General features: G+C 38.7%; 1 protein-coding gene across 1 annotated transcript; it reads right to left on the bottom strand.

The window, feature by feature from the left end:
• Positions 1–16,086: 16,086 nt before the first annotated feature.
• On the bottom strand, positions 16,087–16,503 carry LOC138877765 (uncharacterized). Its single transcript, XM_070157401.1, has one exon. The coding sequence runs from the start codon at positions 16,501–16,503 to the stop codon at positions 16,087–16,089; it is 417 nt and encodes a 138-aa protein (XP_070013502.1).
• Positions 16,504–16,852: the final 349 nt, after the last annotated feature.

Genomic DNA, 16,852 nt, shown 5'->3' with positions numbered 1-16,852 from the left:
AAATGCAAATAAGATATTTGAACACTTATATGAGCATAAATGATGAATTTAGATGATTAAATCATCGTAAAGTAATATGAGAGATAATTATTGAATATTTATATAATTAAAAAATGCAAAAATAAATTGATTTAAGGCCTTTAAAAATTATAGAAAAATTGTAAAAATACTTGTGCATGTTTGTAAATGCATGTACAATATTTTGAACGTATTTATGCATATTTAAAAATATATGAGGGAAAAATTAGGTATCAATAGCTGCCCCTCTTTATCCGGAAAGGATGAAAGAGTTTTCGAGTAAAGAAATGATGACCGATTTTGACCGAATGGGTGTTTTGAAAAATAGAGGCTGAACCCTGATTTCTGAGTTGCCTACATATCCCTGGTTGTACAAGAATTAGGTCATGTGTAGTTCAGGACCCAAGGTGAATGAAGCCGATGGAGTTGTTATAGGAATGGTATCCAGTTTCAGCAAAGGTTCTTTTGTGAAGGGTGATGTCAGATGGAGTTACGATTATGAGTATGGAGTGTAACGGATGTATTATAGGGCAGATATTTGAATGGTCACAGAGTAAGGTAGGTAATTGACGGGAATCTGTTATAATGGCAAAGTGAAAATGGTATGAGCAGAAACCGGAGCAAAGGTTGCTCCTGTTTGAAGAACGATTACCTCCTGGATTACCTGCAAAACTCAAAATACGATGCATGCAAGTATATAGATATCTGCAAGAATTTAAACGTGATGCAAATTTCCTTTAGACCATGAAAGATTGTTTTTGGACAGTGCAGATGACGTCCTTAGACTATGATGTCCTGGGCCATGAATTATGAGATAGGAGATTCGCAGGCCATAAAATGATGTTCTTGGGCCATGAGAACGGTGCCTCTGAACCATAACACCTTTTAATAATGATATACAAGTTTGAGGGATCCTCAAGCCATGGCATGGTGTCTTTAGGCTATGAGTATGATGCCTTCGGATTATGACACTTTTGGACAGGTTGGCTATATGTCATCCCATGAAGTGCAGAGATATGATACCAAAAGTGATAGAAAGACAAATCTTAGTCTTGTGCGTAGTTTGGGGGCAGAGCTTAGCCCAAGGATAGAAGATAGTGCCAAGTTTATAATAGAGCAACATTCATGCAGGGAGGGAGAATGCTTAGTCCCATGAAAAGGCAGTGCTTAACCTTATGCAAATACGGATTCAGGGCTTAACCTCATGGAAGACTTGAGATAGGGCTTAGTCTCATATAGATAGGGAGGCAGGGCCTAGCCTCATGCAAGATTGGAGACTTGGCTTAGTATCATGAAAGGGGAAGGCAAGGCTTAGCCTTATGCACATATAGAGGCAGGGCTTAGCCTCATGCAAGATTGGAGACAGGGCTTAGTCTCATGCAAGGGGAAGGCAACGCTTAGCCTTATGCAAATATGGAGGCAAGGCTTATCCTCATGCACGATTGGAGACAGGGCTTAGTCTCATGCAAGGGGAAGGCAATGCTTAGCCTTATGCAAATATGGAGGCAGGGCTTAGCCCCATGCAAGATTTGAGACAAGGCTTAGTCTCATGAAAAGAGAAGGCAACACTTAGCCTTATGCAGACATGGAGGCAAGGCTTAGCCTCATGCAAGATTTGAGACAAGGCTTAGTCTCATGCAAGGAAAAGGCAATGCTTAGCCTTATGCAGTGAACAAGTAGCAAATAGGAGTAGAATGTGTCTTAGCTGGAGATATATTTGTGTCTGGTGGCCTGATTAATAGTGATTTTGCTGTGTGTATATTTGCAAATGCTCCTGTTATGTCCATTGTGCCTGCACCCAAAGAAAAGTCGTGAGTTTTGTAAGGAGAGGTTGGTTTGTGCCTTTGTCTGCTGGCTGTGCTTTACTCTATTCTGGAGGCCCTGTTTGAGTTGCCCTGGGTAACACCTGGCTGTCATGGAAATAGAGTTTTCGAAAATATGCACTTATTGATGAAAATAGAGTTATTTTAGAAAATATAGTGAAATATCAAGTAATTTTAGATGAACTAATGATTGTAACACATTTCAAAGGCATTGCAGCTTTCTTGTATTAGAATTTTGAGGGTTCTCCTCAAAATTCTACTCCAGTTTGGTAAATGATCCTTCGGCCGTTTTGCGTGCGATGAAACTTGATGAACCTTCTATGGAATTTTGAGAATCTGCCCCAGTTTCTTAACCAATTTCTGACTGTCTGGCATATGATGGCGTTGGCTAGACTTGCTCCAAAATTTTAAGGGTCCTCCTCAAAATTCTGTCCTAGTTTCTGGTGCTGGGGGACATGAAGATTTTATTAAGATATGATCGAACCCACAGGGCTACCTACGTATCCCCTCTTAAATGGGAATCAGTTCAAACATAGTTGAATTACATCATATGAAGGAATGTAAACAATCTAAACATAGTATCTCTTGACTACATCTGAATTGATTAGTTTTGGTCAGACTTCTCCATCCATTTCTACAAGTATGAGTGCTCCTCCTATTAGCACCCGGTGAACCATGTAAGGACCTTGCCAGTTGGGAGAGAATTTTCCTTTGACTTCATCTTGATGTGGGAAGATCTTCTTCGGCACCAATTGTCCCGGTGCGAATTATTTTGGTTTGACCCTTTTGTTGAAAGCTTTGGACATTCTGTTCTGATAAAGCTGACCGTGACATATTGCGTTCATTCTTTTTCCATCTATAAGGGCCAGTTGCTCATAGCAGCTCCTTATCCATTCTGCATCACTGAGTTCGGCTTCTTGTATGATCCTTAAAGAGGGAATTTCTACCTCGGCTGGAATGACAACTTTGGTACCATAAACCAGTAAATAAGGGGTTTCCCCGATTGATGTGCGGTACCCCAATAGGGCAAAGGGTAACTTCTCGTGCCATTGCTTGTGATTTTCTACAATCTTCCTTAGTATCTTCATGATGTTTTTATTGGCAGCTTCCATGGCTCCATTCATTTTAGGCATGTATGATGTAGAGTTTTTGTGCTTGATTTTGAAGATTTCACACATGTCTTTCATCAGGTCACTATTGAGATTGGCGGCATTATCAATGATAATGGACTCGGAAACTCTGAATCAGCAAACAATACGATCTTTGACAAAGTCCATGACAACTTTCTTGGTTACAACTTTATAAGATGCGTCCTCTACCCATTTTGTGAAATAGTCGATAGCCAATAAAATGAACCGATGCTCGTTTGAAGTAGTGGGCTCGATCGAACTGATGACATCCATTCCCCAGGCAACAGAAGGCCAAGGTGCACTTGTTGCATTGAGCTCGTTTGGTGGTACATTTATCATGTCAGCATGTACCTGGCATTTCTGTACGTACCGGATGCAATCCGTTTCCATGATCATCCAAAAATATCCAGCTCTGCGTATCTTCTTGGCTAGAACAAAACCATTCATATGTGGTCCACAAGTTCCGGAATGTATCTCCTCGAGCAATCTGGAAGCTTCCTTTGCATCAACACATGTTAACAGGCCCAGATCAGGAGTTCTTCTATACAGGGTCCCTCCGCTTTGGAAGAAGTGATTGGACAGCCTCCATAACGTGCATTTTTTAGTATGGTTTGCCTGCTCTAGATATTATTCTCTTGCCAAATATTCTTCTATGTCGTGGAACCAAGGTTTTCCATCCATTCTTCTTCAACATGAGCACAGTAAGCTGTCTGGTTATGGATTTTCACCGTGATGTGATCGATGAAATTCTTGTCCGGATGTTGTATCAATGATGATAAGGTGGCCAGTGCATCTGCGAACTCATTTTGAATTTTGGGCACATGTTTGAATTCTATCTTTGTGAATCTCTTTATTAACTCCTGCACATGATACAAGTATGGCAGTATCTTGGTGTTCTTCATAGCCCATTCTTCTTGAACCTGGTGTACTAGAAGATCTGAATCACCAATTACTAGCAGCTCTTGTATATTCATATAGATGACCAGATTGAGCCCCACGATGCAAGCTTCGTATTCTTCCATGTTGTTGGTGCATAGAAACCTAAGCTTCGCAGATACAAGGTAATGTTGACCTGTTTCTGATACCAAAACTGCTACGATGTCAAAGTTTGCAGCTCCATCGAAGAACATTCTCCAACCGTCGTAAGCTTCAGTAATGTCCTCTCCTACGAATGATACTTCTTCATTAGGAAAACACATTTTCAAGGGTTCGTATTCTCTTCCCACGGGATTTTCAGCAAGATGGTTTGCCAATGCTTGTCCTTTCACCGCCTTCTGAGTTATATAGACAATATCCAACTCACTTAACAGTATCTGCCACTTGGCTAACTTCCCGGTTGGCATGGGCTTCTGAAAGATGTACTTCAGAGGGTCCATCCTGGATATGAGGTACATGGTATAGGCACAGAAGTAATGCCTCAATTTCTGAGTTGTCCAGGTCAAAGCACAGCAAGTGTGTTCTAGTAGAAAGTATCGTGCTTCGTAAGGTGTGAACTTCTTACTCAAGTAGTATATGGCTTGCTCCTTTCTTCCTGTCTCTTCATGTTGTCCGAACATCTGAAAGCTCCATCTAATACAGATAGATAGAGTAGTAAAGGTCTCCCAAGTTCTGGTGGGACTAGGACTAGTAGTATGGACAGGTATTCCTTGATTTTGTCAAAAGCCTTCTGACAATCTTCGGTCCAATTCGTTTCAGCATCTTTCCTCAACATTTTGAAGATGGGATCACATATAACTGTAGACTGTGCTATGAAGCGGCTGATGTAGTTAAGGCGTCCTAGGAAGCTCATCACATCCTTTTTGCTCTTTAGTGGTGGTAACTCTAGGATAGCCTTAACTTTGGACGGGTCCAACTCGATTCCTCGGCGGCTGACAATGAATCCCAGCAGCTTTCCTACGGGAACCCCGAATGTACATTTTGTGGTGTACCTCCTTACCCTGTCAAAGAACTTTCTCAAATTTGCTATGTGATTTGTGGCCCTCTTGGACTTGATGATGACGTCGTCAACATACACCTCTATTTTCTTGTGTATCATATCACGGAAAATGGTTGTCATTGCTCTCATATAAGTAGCCCCAGCATTCTTTAGACCGAATGGCATCATCTTGTCGTAGTATTGTTACACCCCGCAATATTATAATAATGTTACATCCTGCAGTATTATATTACGATGATGTGATGCCTTGCAGTATTATATTACGATGATGTTACGCCTTGCAGTATTACATTAAGATAATGTTACGCTTCACAGTAATAAGTTACGACAATGTTGCACCCTACAGTATTACATTACTGTAATGTTATGCTTCGCAGTATTAAGTTAAGACGATGTTGCACCCTGTAGTATTGTACATTGAATTTGTCGTAAGGTAATTGACATTAGTCCAAGTAAAAGATTATTTGGAGATTATAAGGATTATACTATTTCAAAAGTGATGAGTAAATTCGTGAAGATGAGAGGGGAAGCTAAATCAAAGAAAATGACTTTCGTCAAAGTTTGGCATGGTGGGATAAAATATGGCCTGAGCTAAAATACCTGGTATTTATGGAATAGTACCATACAAGGTACCACATGGCCATGATAGTAAGGTATGTAAAGTATGTTAAAAGTAAGTAGTATTTTAAAGTAATTTGAGATAATTATTAATTATGTGGATATTCGGTTAATTGTAGATTTTTGGTGGAAGATTTACCATGTAATTAAGAAAATGAGTGGATAAAGTTTGGATAACCTTAAATCCACCCAACGTGGCAGCAACTCATATCCAAAGTAATGACTATAAAAATAGAAAACAAGGTGGAAAAATTATAGATATGTGATTTGGCATTCTTTAAAAAAATGTGAGTCACATATATCCACTCTTAAGAAAGAGTAATATACCCATTCTTAACATATCCTTCTTAAGAAACGTGAGAGTTCTGTAGTCATATATCTACTCTTAAGAAAGAGTAATATACCCATTCTTAACATATCCTTCTTAAGAAACGTGAGACTTCTGTAGTCATATATCTACTCTTAAGAAAGAGTAATATATTTATTTCCTATATTAAGAACATGAGAGTTATATATCAGAATGTAAGATTTGGCAATTATAAGAAAGATATGGTGCAAATCTTCAATTCAAGATGTGATCATTTCCTACAAGATATGATCAATTCACAAATCTTCAAGTCTAATTCACAAGAAACGTGAATTAAAACTAAGGAAAGTGATGGATTTTGGATAAGTTTTCATACAAAGTTACAATGCATAATAGCAACGGAATTTGCAATTCTAAGAGAGCACGGTGCAATCTTTCTCAAGAACAACGTACGAATTTTCTTCTACTTCGATCCACCGTTACTTATTGTCGCAATCAACAGGTGTTAGAAGGATTGTCAAGGGAATCAGTTTAGGTACGTTAAGGCTATCCCCTCTTTCTTTTGGCATGATCTATACGACACAAACGAAACGTGCAAATGCACAAATTTCATAAATGGCTCTATTCATAAAGGAGATATCTATGTTCTTGAATTTTCATGTGTCATAATATTTTATCATCTTTTCATGAGTCTCAGAAAAATACGAAAGTTGAAAAAAGTTTACTTTATGATATTACTCAAAGGCAAAATGGTCTTATGACATTCCGAAAGATTTTATTAACGTACTTTCCATGCATTGCATTCATGTACATTGACCCAAGACCAAATGGTGTTATATATGCATATATATGTATGTATATATATGTATATGGGATATGGGAAAGGTTATGGCGTTATATATGCACTACCACCTGATCAGCTGGTATACGTTGATGATTTGCCCATAGTGGCCGAGACAATATGACGGGATGCCCTCAGAGGCTGATGATGCTATGAAACATGTACCTATGCACGACATGACATTCATACGCATATGCATGACACTATAATTATTTAATGATTTACAAAGTTTTCCAGACTTACAGGTTGAGACATTTACTATATATTTCTTCCATGTCTGTTATGCACGTATTTATGTATCTTAAATACTCGGTACATTATTTGTACTGATATCCCCTTTGCCTGGGGACGCTGTGTTTCATGCCCGTATGTCTCGATAGACAGGTCGAGAGCCCTCCAAGTAGGCTATCAGCTCAGTGGAAGATGTTGGTGCGCTCCATTTGCTTCGGAGTTGCTTGTTTGGTTAGTATGAGCTAGATGTGTATTGTTTGGTATGGCTGGACTCTGTCCCGACCTTTATGAAAATTATGCATTCTTAGAGGCTTGTAGATAGATGTCATGTATGTAAAATATCGTATGGCCTTGTCGGTCTATGTTCAGTGTTCAAATGGTTATATTGGTTTTAGAGGCCCATATGTCTTATGTATAAGTTGGAATTACCTGTTGTGTTCTACCTATTTCATGGCAGCCTCTCCGGCTCAGTTATCTAAGATAGTATGACATAAAAAAGATATATTATGTTGGTACTCGGTTGAGTAATATACCGGGTGCCCGTCGCGGCTCATCGGTTTGAGTCGTGACAAAAGTGGTATCAGAGCAGTTCTATTCTAGGGAGTCTACAAGCCGTGTCTAGTAGAGTCTTGTTTATGGGTATGTCATACACCACACTTATAAGCAGGAGGCTACAGGGCATTTAGGACTGTCACTCTTTTTTCTTACTCTAGATCGTGTGGTAGAGCTCACTTATAAGAATTCAAATTGCAAAATTCTATTTTATTCGTAATGAGACGATACCTATATCTGCAAAGAAGGTTGGAAAGAGAGATAATTATGGAAGAGCTGAGTCAGAGGAATTGGATTTTTGTATGATGCCTACGATAAGTAAATATGAGGTCTTTGGCAGATCATGGGTGTACTGAAAGGTGTAAGCTTCCTGATAAGAATACTTAAGGCAAGAATACGTATCCACCTTAATGGTGAAAGACAATGAGAGATTCAGAAGATAAATACAAGTTTCAACAAGCGAAAGAAGCAAGATGAAGAAGAGTATGAGGCGCCCAATTAATGAAGGTTAACAGTGTTTATAATTCAGGCAGAGAAATATAAGCTTTTTGAGTTATATTCAACAATAACAGAGGTATGTACAATTGTTCACACCTATTTCAGTTATGCCCTATGGGGGCTAACAGGTATAGTTAAGAGAAGGATGGGATATCAGGATCCTGGTGGGGTAAGAGTAACCCAAAATGATGAATGGATTGTTTGTGTTAGTTGACATTTTTCGAAGGATATTGCAAATATGGTTATAGATCTCCTTGTGAGACACCTAGATAGTGCACTATAAAATAGTATAGCTAGATATGAGTACTACGAAGATAGGAACTAAAAGCCTGGAAGGGATAAATATTATCTTAGTATGGCTCCCATCCCTAGAAGAAAGAGAATGTCAAGCAACACGAAGAGCCACCGGATGGAGCAAAAGGCAGCTAAACGTAAAAGAATGTCTTGTTCGAGTTTTCAGAATAAAGTGATAGACATAGATGTTAGTGGGGAATAAGAAAAGAGTTAGTGAAGTATTATGAGTAAGATATGATACATGGATGACAATGGTAGAAAAAAAATGAATAACTGTATTACAGAGTCTATAGTCAAGAGGAGGAAAATATAAGAGGTGACAGGCCTTGAGGTAACAATGGAGTATAGGCCATAAAGTTATATCCTCATTTCGAGAAAAAAGTTCGTGACTCCAACGCGACTACCAGAAAGAAAATTTAAACCCTAGAGTTATAGAAATCAGTATGGGCTGGTGAACAAGACAAACTAAATATGAATTAGGGGCTATGTGATTTAATAATAGTCCGCATCATGAGAATTTCAGATTTGCGTTCCGGCAATGATAGAATAAACAACAAAAGAAGATTCATGAAGAATTCCGAGAATGGTCGTTCAGGAAGATGCTTCCCTAAAAAGCAAGCAATGTGAGCAAAGTTAATCTTAAGGGACTGTAGGTGCTAGTTACACTAAGTTCCACCCTCGCGAGTAAGAAATTTTGTTTTCTTGGTACAGAAGGATTACCGCAAGGCGAGTAAGGGTCATCGATGATGTGAGAAGATGCCAAGGCTAAAGAGGTAAAACATCTACAGGTAGATCGTCGTAGTGCTAAATCATAGTACTCCTTTTAAGGGGGAATATGGAGTGATGTGGCATTAAGTCAGAATTAAGTGGTTCTAGTAATAATGGAATAGTAAAGGAAGAATGCGATAAAAAAATGAGAAAGGGATGAGATAACACTTATTCAAATCCTACATATATACTACGATTCCAGAACATTATGCAAACGCAACGTCAAGGAGAAGAAGTAAGGGTTCCTGCCCGAGATGTTATTGATAATTAAGGAGCCAGTGCGAGACGTAAGTTAAGACCAAGGAAATAACCCAAGAAAGATTTCGCGGGATATTGACATGAGAATGGGCCAATGAGTAGTTAGTAGTTTATTCAGGAAAAGCCTAGTTATGGCTAGTCAAGAGGATACAGACAAGACAACGGGTCGTGCAAGATAAAGATAGTAAAACCTAATATAGTGAATTCAACCCCGCAGTTATGACGTTGTAATACTTGAAAAATATTCAAATAGAAGTTGGGGTAGTTAAAGGTACTGTATGAGTGTTACAGAAATAAAAGATAGTTCCATTGGGAAGACAGTCAAAACTTCAGTTCAGAAGCAGCCGTACGAGCAGATGAGTGTGGAGGTAAGTAACTAAGGATAATTACATATGAGCACGAACATCAAAAATTACATCGGGTATACGATGTAATAAGCTCGCAGCTTTACAAGAGTCAGAGGGTTCTCCCTAAGTACTACAACGAAAGACTAGCTGAGGAAATAAGGAAGAAGTCTTCAACTTAAGCATAACGACCTAAAGAGGAAATGGTCGTGTAACAACAGTCTCATAACAATATTGTAAGCACTCCAAAGGAAAATGGAACTACTGTGGCTAATGAACGGGAAGTAAAATTAAAAGTAATATTCGAGATCATATGAGTTGCGCGAAAACTCTGGCATATGTGGGCACTAATAAGCTAAGTATGGACGCAACAAAGGGGCAGAAAAACCAGAAAAAGTAATAGCTTACATTGAAAGAAAGCTAAGATGGAATGAAAGAATTTATTCGATCAATGATCCAGAGTACATGCAGCATATACATCCGTAGAAGATTCTAGTATACGCTAAAAGAAAGAATTGAGCCCAGGTAATAAACGGAGGATTAACTTATTAAAGGATTGTATCATGCATATTCCTCAGCGCCCATGGAAGGCTAAACAGAATAACTAATACCACGAACCACAGATCGGAAGATAGCTTAAGCCAACGTAAAGGCCGATCAGAAGAAAGAGGAAACTAAAAAGTTATATCACCCAAGTAAATCAGGAGTTTGATTATTGAACCCAAAAAAATAGAAACATCGTGATTGAGAACATTGTAGGATCTCCCTTAAAATCATAGGTACGAGAGAGATAGTACAACAACCATAGTCTATAACGGCTCTATGATAAAGCCAGTTAAAAAAGTAACATCCTCATAAGAAGTCAGTATGAAGCTCCCACCGGATTGTAGTATTATAATAGAGCTTCAAGTTGTGGTATGAATCATACCTATGTGGTAGGGAGGTTATGAAGGAGATAGAAAATATGATGCGAGATTTTATGTAAGGTAAAGGTAAACAACGTATGAGATACTCAAATGCCAAAAGTTGTGAATAGTCCATACTTCGGATAGAAGACTAGAAGCAAGGGGATCCAATAACCGCGAATGATAGCGGCATGTCTTCCAGCCTATTGTTTCTAAGTACTAAAAAATCTAGCTAAGAGAGTAGATAAGGGTTAGAGACGATGTGATGGCTCGCTTGACATTTTAGAATAACATAAGGAAATCTATGGTACAAGCAAGTTGAAGGAATGTTGCGAGTAGTATAAATGGATATGTATAGGTCGCAAGCTAAAGTATGGTAGAGCGACAAAGTTTTAAGAAAACATGAGTAAGGATAAGGAAAGACAAGTGAAAGGGTGATGAGAATGGATAAGTCCTCGGGATTAAGCCCATAAAAATAAGCGAGCTAATGGTTTCTCTAAGTCATAGAAAGCTCAGTATTGCCTGAATGAACTCAAAGGAGTCTAAGACTAATATCATTTGAAAGAGATGAGGATGTAATTGTGGTAGATAAAGAATGATGTTTAGACCTTCGTTTGAATAATGATTTTGAAAAAAAAAAAAGAGAAGGAGAAAAGATTTCACTGACGGCACGAGATTAGGATACTCCCCATAAGGTGAATCACATTGAGACTCTATGAAATACGATTATGGAAATCACTTCAAATATTCCTCAATGCAACGTAAGCCCTAGCGGCAATTTATTACGTAAGAAGTTTCAAGTCTTCAAGTGGAGGATTTTAGATCAACGTTAAGGTGAATCAACAATGGACAGATACAAGTTACAAAGTATGACATGAGATTACGCCATCCTTCTTATGACGAACGGTAATGAAGGAGCATTAAAGGACTGAGATTTATACCTAAAGGATAGGCAACAAAGGTAACTGGAAGTTTGGCAAGCATACCTCAGTAACGATAAATTGAAGTAAAAATTATGGTATAGTATGACCCATGTAGATGCAGTAAAGCTATACGAATGGATAACCAGATCGATGAAATAAGATATGGCCATATTCGCAAATTCTACAAAGTACCGAGTGAAGAACTTCAGTACACATATAGATGCCCAGAGAGGCATCCTATTAAGCCTTATATATGTTTACAAAGTAAGGCCTAGAGATTGGTTAGAATCTGGAGGAAAAAGGAGAGAAAAGTCGCATAAGGCATACTTACAAGGTCAGTATCATAGAGGTTGCATGATAAAAGGTAGAAACAGTTACGAGATTGAAAGGAATTCGATCACAAGTCATGGCGTGGGAAAGAGGCCTAAAGGGGGGAATGCCCTGGCCTTTGGATTTAGTCACATAACAACTGCCTAAATGGAAATGGGAGTATTAAGGTATTCACATGAGCTATAAGTTATGAAAATGATTAGAGCATCAGTTAACATTCAAGGATGAATGTTCCAAAGGGGGAATGATGTTACACCCCACAATATTACGACAATGTTATGTCCTGCAGTATTATATTACGATGATGTGACGCCTTGCAGTATTATATTACAATGATGTTACGCTTTTCAGTATTACATTACGATAATGTTATGCTTCACAATAATAAGTTATGACAATGTTGCATCCTACAGTATTACATTGCGGTAATGTTACACTTCACAGTATTAAGTTATGACGATGTTCCACCTTGTAGTATTGTACATTGAATTTGTCGTAAGGTAATTGACATCACTCCAAGTAAAAGATTATTTGGAGATTATAAGGATTATACTATTTCAAAAGTGATGAGTAAATTCTTGAAGATGAGAGGGGAAGCTAAATCAAAGAAAATGACTTTCGTCAAAGTTTGGCATGGTGGGATAAAATATGGCCTGAGCTAAAATAACCGGTATTTATGGACTAGTACCATACAAGGTACCACATGGCCATGATAGTAAGGTATGTAAAGTATGTTAAAAGTAAGTAGTATTTTAAAGTAATTTGAGATAATTATTAATTATGTGGATATTTGGTTAATTGTAGATTTTTGGTGGAAGATTTACCATGTAATTAAGAAAATGAGTGGATAAAGTTTGGATAACCTTAAATCCACCCAACGTGGCAGCAACTCATATCCAAAGTAATGACTATAAAATTAGAAAACAAGGTGGCAAAATTATAGATATGTGATTTGCCATTCTTTAAAAAAATGTGAGTCACATATATCCACTCTTAGACAAGAGGGGTTTCTCTGATGGTAAGCAACCCCCACTTCAAACTAAGAGGCTGTGAGTTCGAGTCTCCCCTAGAGCAAGGTGGGAAGTTTTTGTAGGGAAGTATGTCGAGGGTCTATTTGGAAACAACTTGTCTACCCCAGGGTAGGGGTAAGGTCTGCGTACACACTACCCTCCCCAGACCCCACGAAGTGGAATTATACTGGGTTGTTGTTGTTGTTGTTGTTGTTGTATATATCCAATCTTAAGAAAGAGTAATATACCCATTCTTAACATATCCTTCTTAAGAAACATGAGAGTTCTATAGTCATATATCTACTCTTAAGAAAGAGTAATATATCCATTTCCTATCTTAAGAACATGAGAGTTATATATCAGAATGTAAGATTTGGCAATTATAAGAAAGATACGGTGCAAATCTTCAATTCAAGATGTGATCATTTCCTACAAGATATGATCAATTCACAAATCTTCAAGTCTAATTCACAAGAAACGTGAATTAAAACTAAGGAAAGTGACGGATTTTGGGTAAGTTTTCATACAAAGTTACACTGCGTAATAGCAACGGGATTTGCAATTCTAAGAGAGCACGATGCAATCTTTCTCAAAAACAACATACGGATTTTCTTCTACTTCAGTCTGTCGTTACATATTATCGCAATCAACGGGTGTTAGAAGGATTTTCCAGGGAATCAATTTAGGTATGTTAGGGCTATCCCTTCTTTCTTTTGGCATGATCTATACGACACAAACGAAACGTGCAAATGCACAAATTCCATAAATAACTGTATTCATAGAAGTATTAGAGATATCTATGTTCTTGAATTTTCATGTGTCATAATATTTTATCATTTATTCATGGGTCTCAGAAAAATACAAAAGTTGAAAAGAGTTTACTTTATGATATTACTCAAAGGCAAAATAGTCTTATGACATTCCGAAAGATTTTATTATCGTACTTTTCATGCATGGCATTCATATACATTGACTCATGACCAGATGACATTATATACGCGTATATATGTATGTATATATATGTATATGGTATATGGAAAAGGTTATAACGTTATATACGCACCACCACCTGATCAGCTGGTATACGGTGATGATTTGCCTACAGTGGCCGAGATGATATGGTGGGATGCCCTTAGAGGCTGATGATGTTATGAAACATGTACCTATGCACGACATGACATTTATACGCATATGCATGAAACTATAAGTATTTCATGATTTACAAAGTTTTCCAGACTTACAGGTTGAGTCATTTTCTATATATTTCTTCCATGTCTGTTATGCACTTATTTATGTGCCTTACATACTCGGTACATTATTTGTACTAGCGTCCCTTATACCTGGGGACGCTACGTTTCATGCCCGCAGGTCCCGATAGACAGATCGAGAGCCCTCCAAGTAGGCTATAAGCTCAGCGAAAGATGTTGGTGTGCTTTATTTGCTTTGGAGTTGCTTGTTTCGTTAATATGAGTTAGATGTGTATTGTTTGGTATGGCTGGACTTTGTCCCGACCTTTATGAAAATTATGCATTCTTAGAGGCTTGTAGGCAGATGTCATATACATAAAAGATCGTATGGCCTTTTCGGTCTATGTTCAGTATTTAAGTGGTTATTTTGGTTTTAGAGGTCCATATGTCTTATGTATAAGTTGGCATTACCTGTTGTGTTCTACCTATTTCACGGCAGCCTCTCCGGCTTAGTTATATAAGATAGTATGACATGAAAAGATACGTTATGCTGGTACTCAATTGAGTAAGATACTGGTGCCCGTCGCGGCCCATCGATTTGGGGCGTGACAAGTTTACTACTTACGGTGTGATGAAGGCTATTTTCTCTGCGTCTTCTTCATCCATCCAGATCTGGTGATAACCCGCGAAGCAATCTACAAAGGATTGGAGTTCATGCTTGGCGCAATTGTCGATCAAGATGTGTATATTTGGTAGTGGAAAATCGTCCTTGGACTTGCTCTGTTTAAATCTCGATAGTCGACACACACCCTGACTTTCCCATCCTTCTTCGGAGCCGGCACAATGTTGGAAAACCAGGTTGCGTATTCAACTACACTAAGGACTTTGGCTTTGGTCTACTTAGTGACTTCCTCCTTGATTTTTAGGCTCATGTCTGGTTTGAAATTTCTGAGTTTCTGCTTTACTGGCGGATACATTGGATTAGTAGGCAACTTGTGAGCCACTATGGATGTGCTCAGACCGGTCATGTCATCATATGACCATGCAAATATATCCTTGTATTCCTTCAAGAAATGAATGTACTCTTCCTTCTCTGACGGTGATAAGTGAATGCTTACGCGAGTTTCCTTGACGGTTTCGGAGTCTCCCAAATTTATTGCTTCGGTCTCGTCCAGGTTAGACTTAGGTTTATTCTCAAAGTTCTCAACCTCCCTGACAATTTCCTCAGATATTTTATCCTCTTCTTCTGAGTCACTATCCTTATGTTGTGTTATCTCATTACATGTCACAGTCATCGATTCATCAAGAAAAGTAATAATAACGTTGTAAAAAGAAAATGTGAAAGATAATAATGAATAATAAATAGCAATGCATTGATTAAATTTTGAAAATATCCAAAACAAGCATGGCTCGATGAATCGAGCAATTATTTTGAAACAAAATGCATCTTTAAAACAAAATTACTAAAAACATCTGAAATGCCTAGCATGGCTATAGAAATAAATTAGGCTAAATGCCAAGCTACCCAGGACTCGGCGGGCTCGGGATGGTGTGGCAATCCAATTCCTAAGAATAGCTCCCTTCTCCACAGTCTGAATGGTAAGGCCTTCTTCTGCCTCCTCCTCAATTATCGCACTGCAATCCATATTCTCGTTTTCCAGGAACAAATTCCTCAGCCCAGCTAAAGCTTCTTCCTCTGCAGTTCCCCATATTGTATCGGCCTGATGAAAAGTCTGACCTAGATATGGCATGGGTTGCTCGAGAGGGTAATAGGGACCACACCATAGTGGCGACCAGTCATTATACTCATGCCGGGTGTATGGGTATCCTAGCCCGAAAGTTGTGTCGTGACGTTTCAATTGTACCGGCTTGGTAATGCCCTTGAGATTCTTCCCAAGACCTTTGCCGGGTTCATACCCAGATCATGCTAGTATGCTTTCTATTTTGTTACTCCACCATTTATCTTTCTCAACTGCATTGACATGTTCAATGTGGTGATAAGTTTCCCCTCCTAGCCTTCTTCTATTCTCGATAATCGGGATAGTTTGACTGGTGTAAATGGGGTTACTTCCATCTGCGTGAATGATCACCTCCTGATGAATCCATTCAAACTTCACGGCCTGGTGTAATGTGGAAGCCACGGCCCAGTGGCGTGTATCCAAGGTCGCCCCAATAGAATATTGGTAGCTGATATGTCAATCACTTGGAATTCAACATCGAACCAAGTTGGCCCCATCTGCAGGCAAAGGTTAATCTCCCCAATTATGGCCCATTGAGACCCATTAAAGGCTTTCAGGTTCATACTTCCTGCCCGTATCTCATGGAAATCTTTGCCCAATCTTTTTAGAGTAGTCAACGGACAAATGTTGAGGCTTGAACCCCTATCTATTAAGACCCTGGCAATGAATTTGTCCTCAAACTGTACCATGATATGCAGTGCCCGGTTGTGACTTAACCCATCGGGCAGTAATTCATCCTTGTGGAAGGTGATCTTATGACTCTCTTGTACTTTCCCTACCATGTTGGCCATTTCTCCGTAGGTGATATTGTTGGGCACATAAGCTTCATTTAACACCTTCATCAGAGCATTCTTATGCACCTCTAAATTTTGTAGTAGTGACAGGATGGAAATCTGGGGGGGTCTTGTTTAAATGATCGACGACAGAGTATTCCCTCGCATGTACTTTCCTCCAAAGATCATCCGGTCCAGTTTCGATGATGGGTTGTTTAGTAGCAGCCTCCTTGCTGATCCTCCCAAATGTTCGGGTGTATATATCATTCCCGTTCTGGTCATTCCTTGTACGGAACCAGATTCTTCCATCTTTGCTTTTCCCTTTTGCCTAGCTTCGGCAATATAATCCCAAGGTATGGCGTTGGAC

Source organism: Nicotiana sylvestris, chromosome 9 (genome assembly GCF_000393655.2).
Source record: "Nicotiana sylvestris chromosome 9, ASM39365v2, whole genome shotgun sequence".
NCBI classification, from domain to species: domain Eukaryota; kingdom Viridiplantae; phylum Streptophyta; class Magnoliopsida; order Solanales; family Solanaceae; genus Nicotiana; species Nicotiana sylvestris.
The sequence above is the reverse complement of the archived record's forward strand: the minus strand, read 5'-3'. Positions and strand labels throughout refer to the sequence as shown.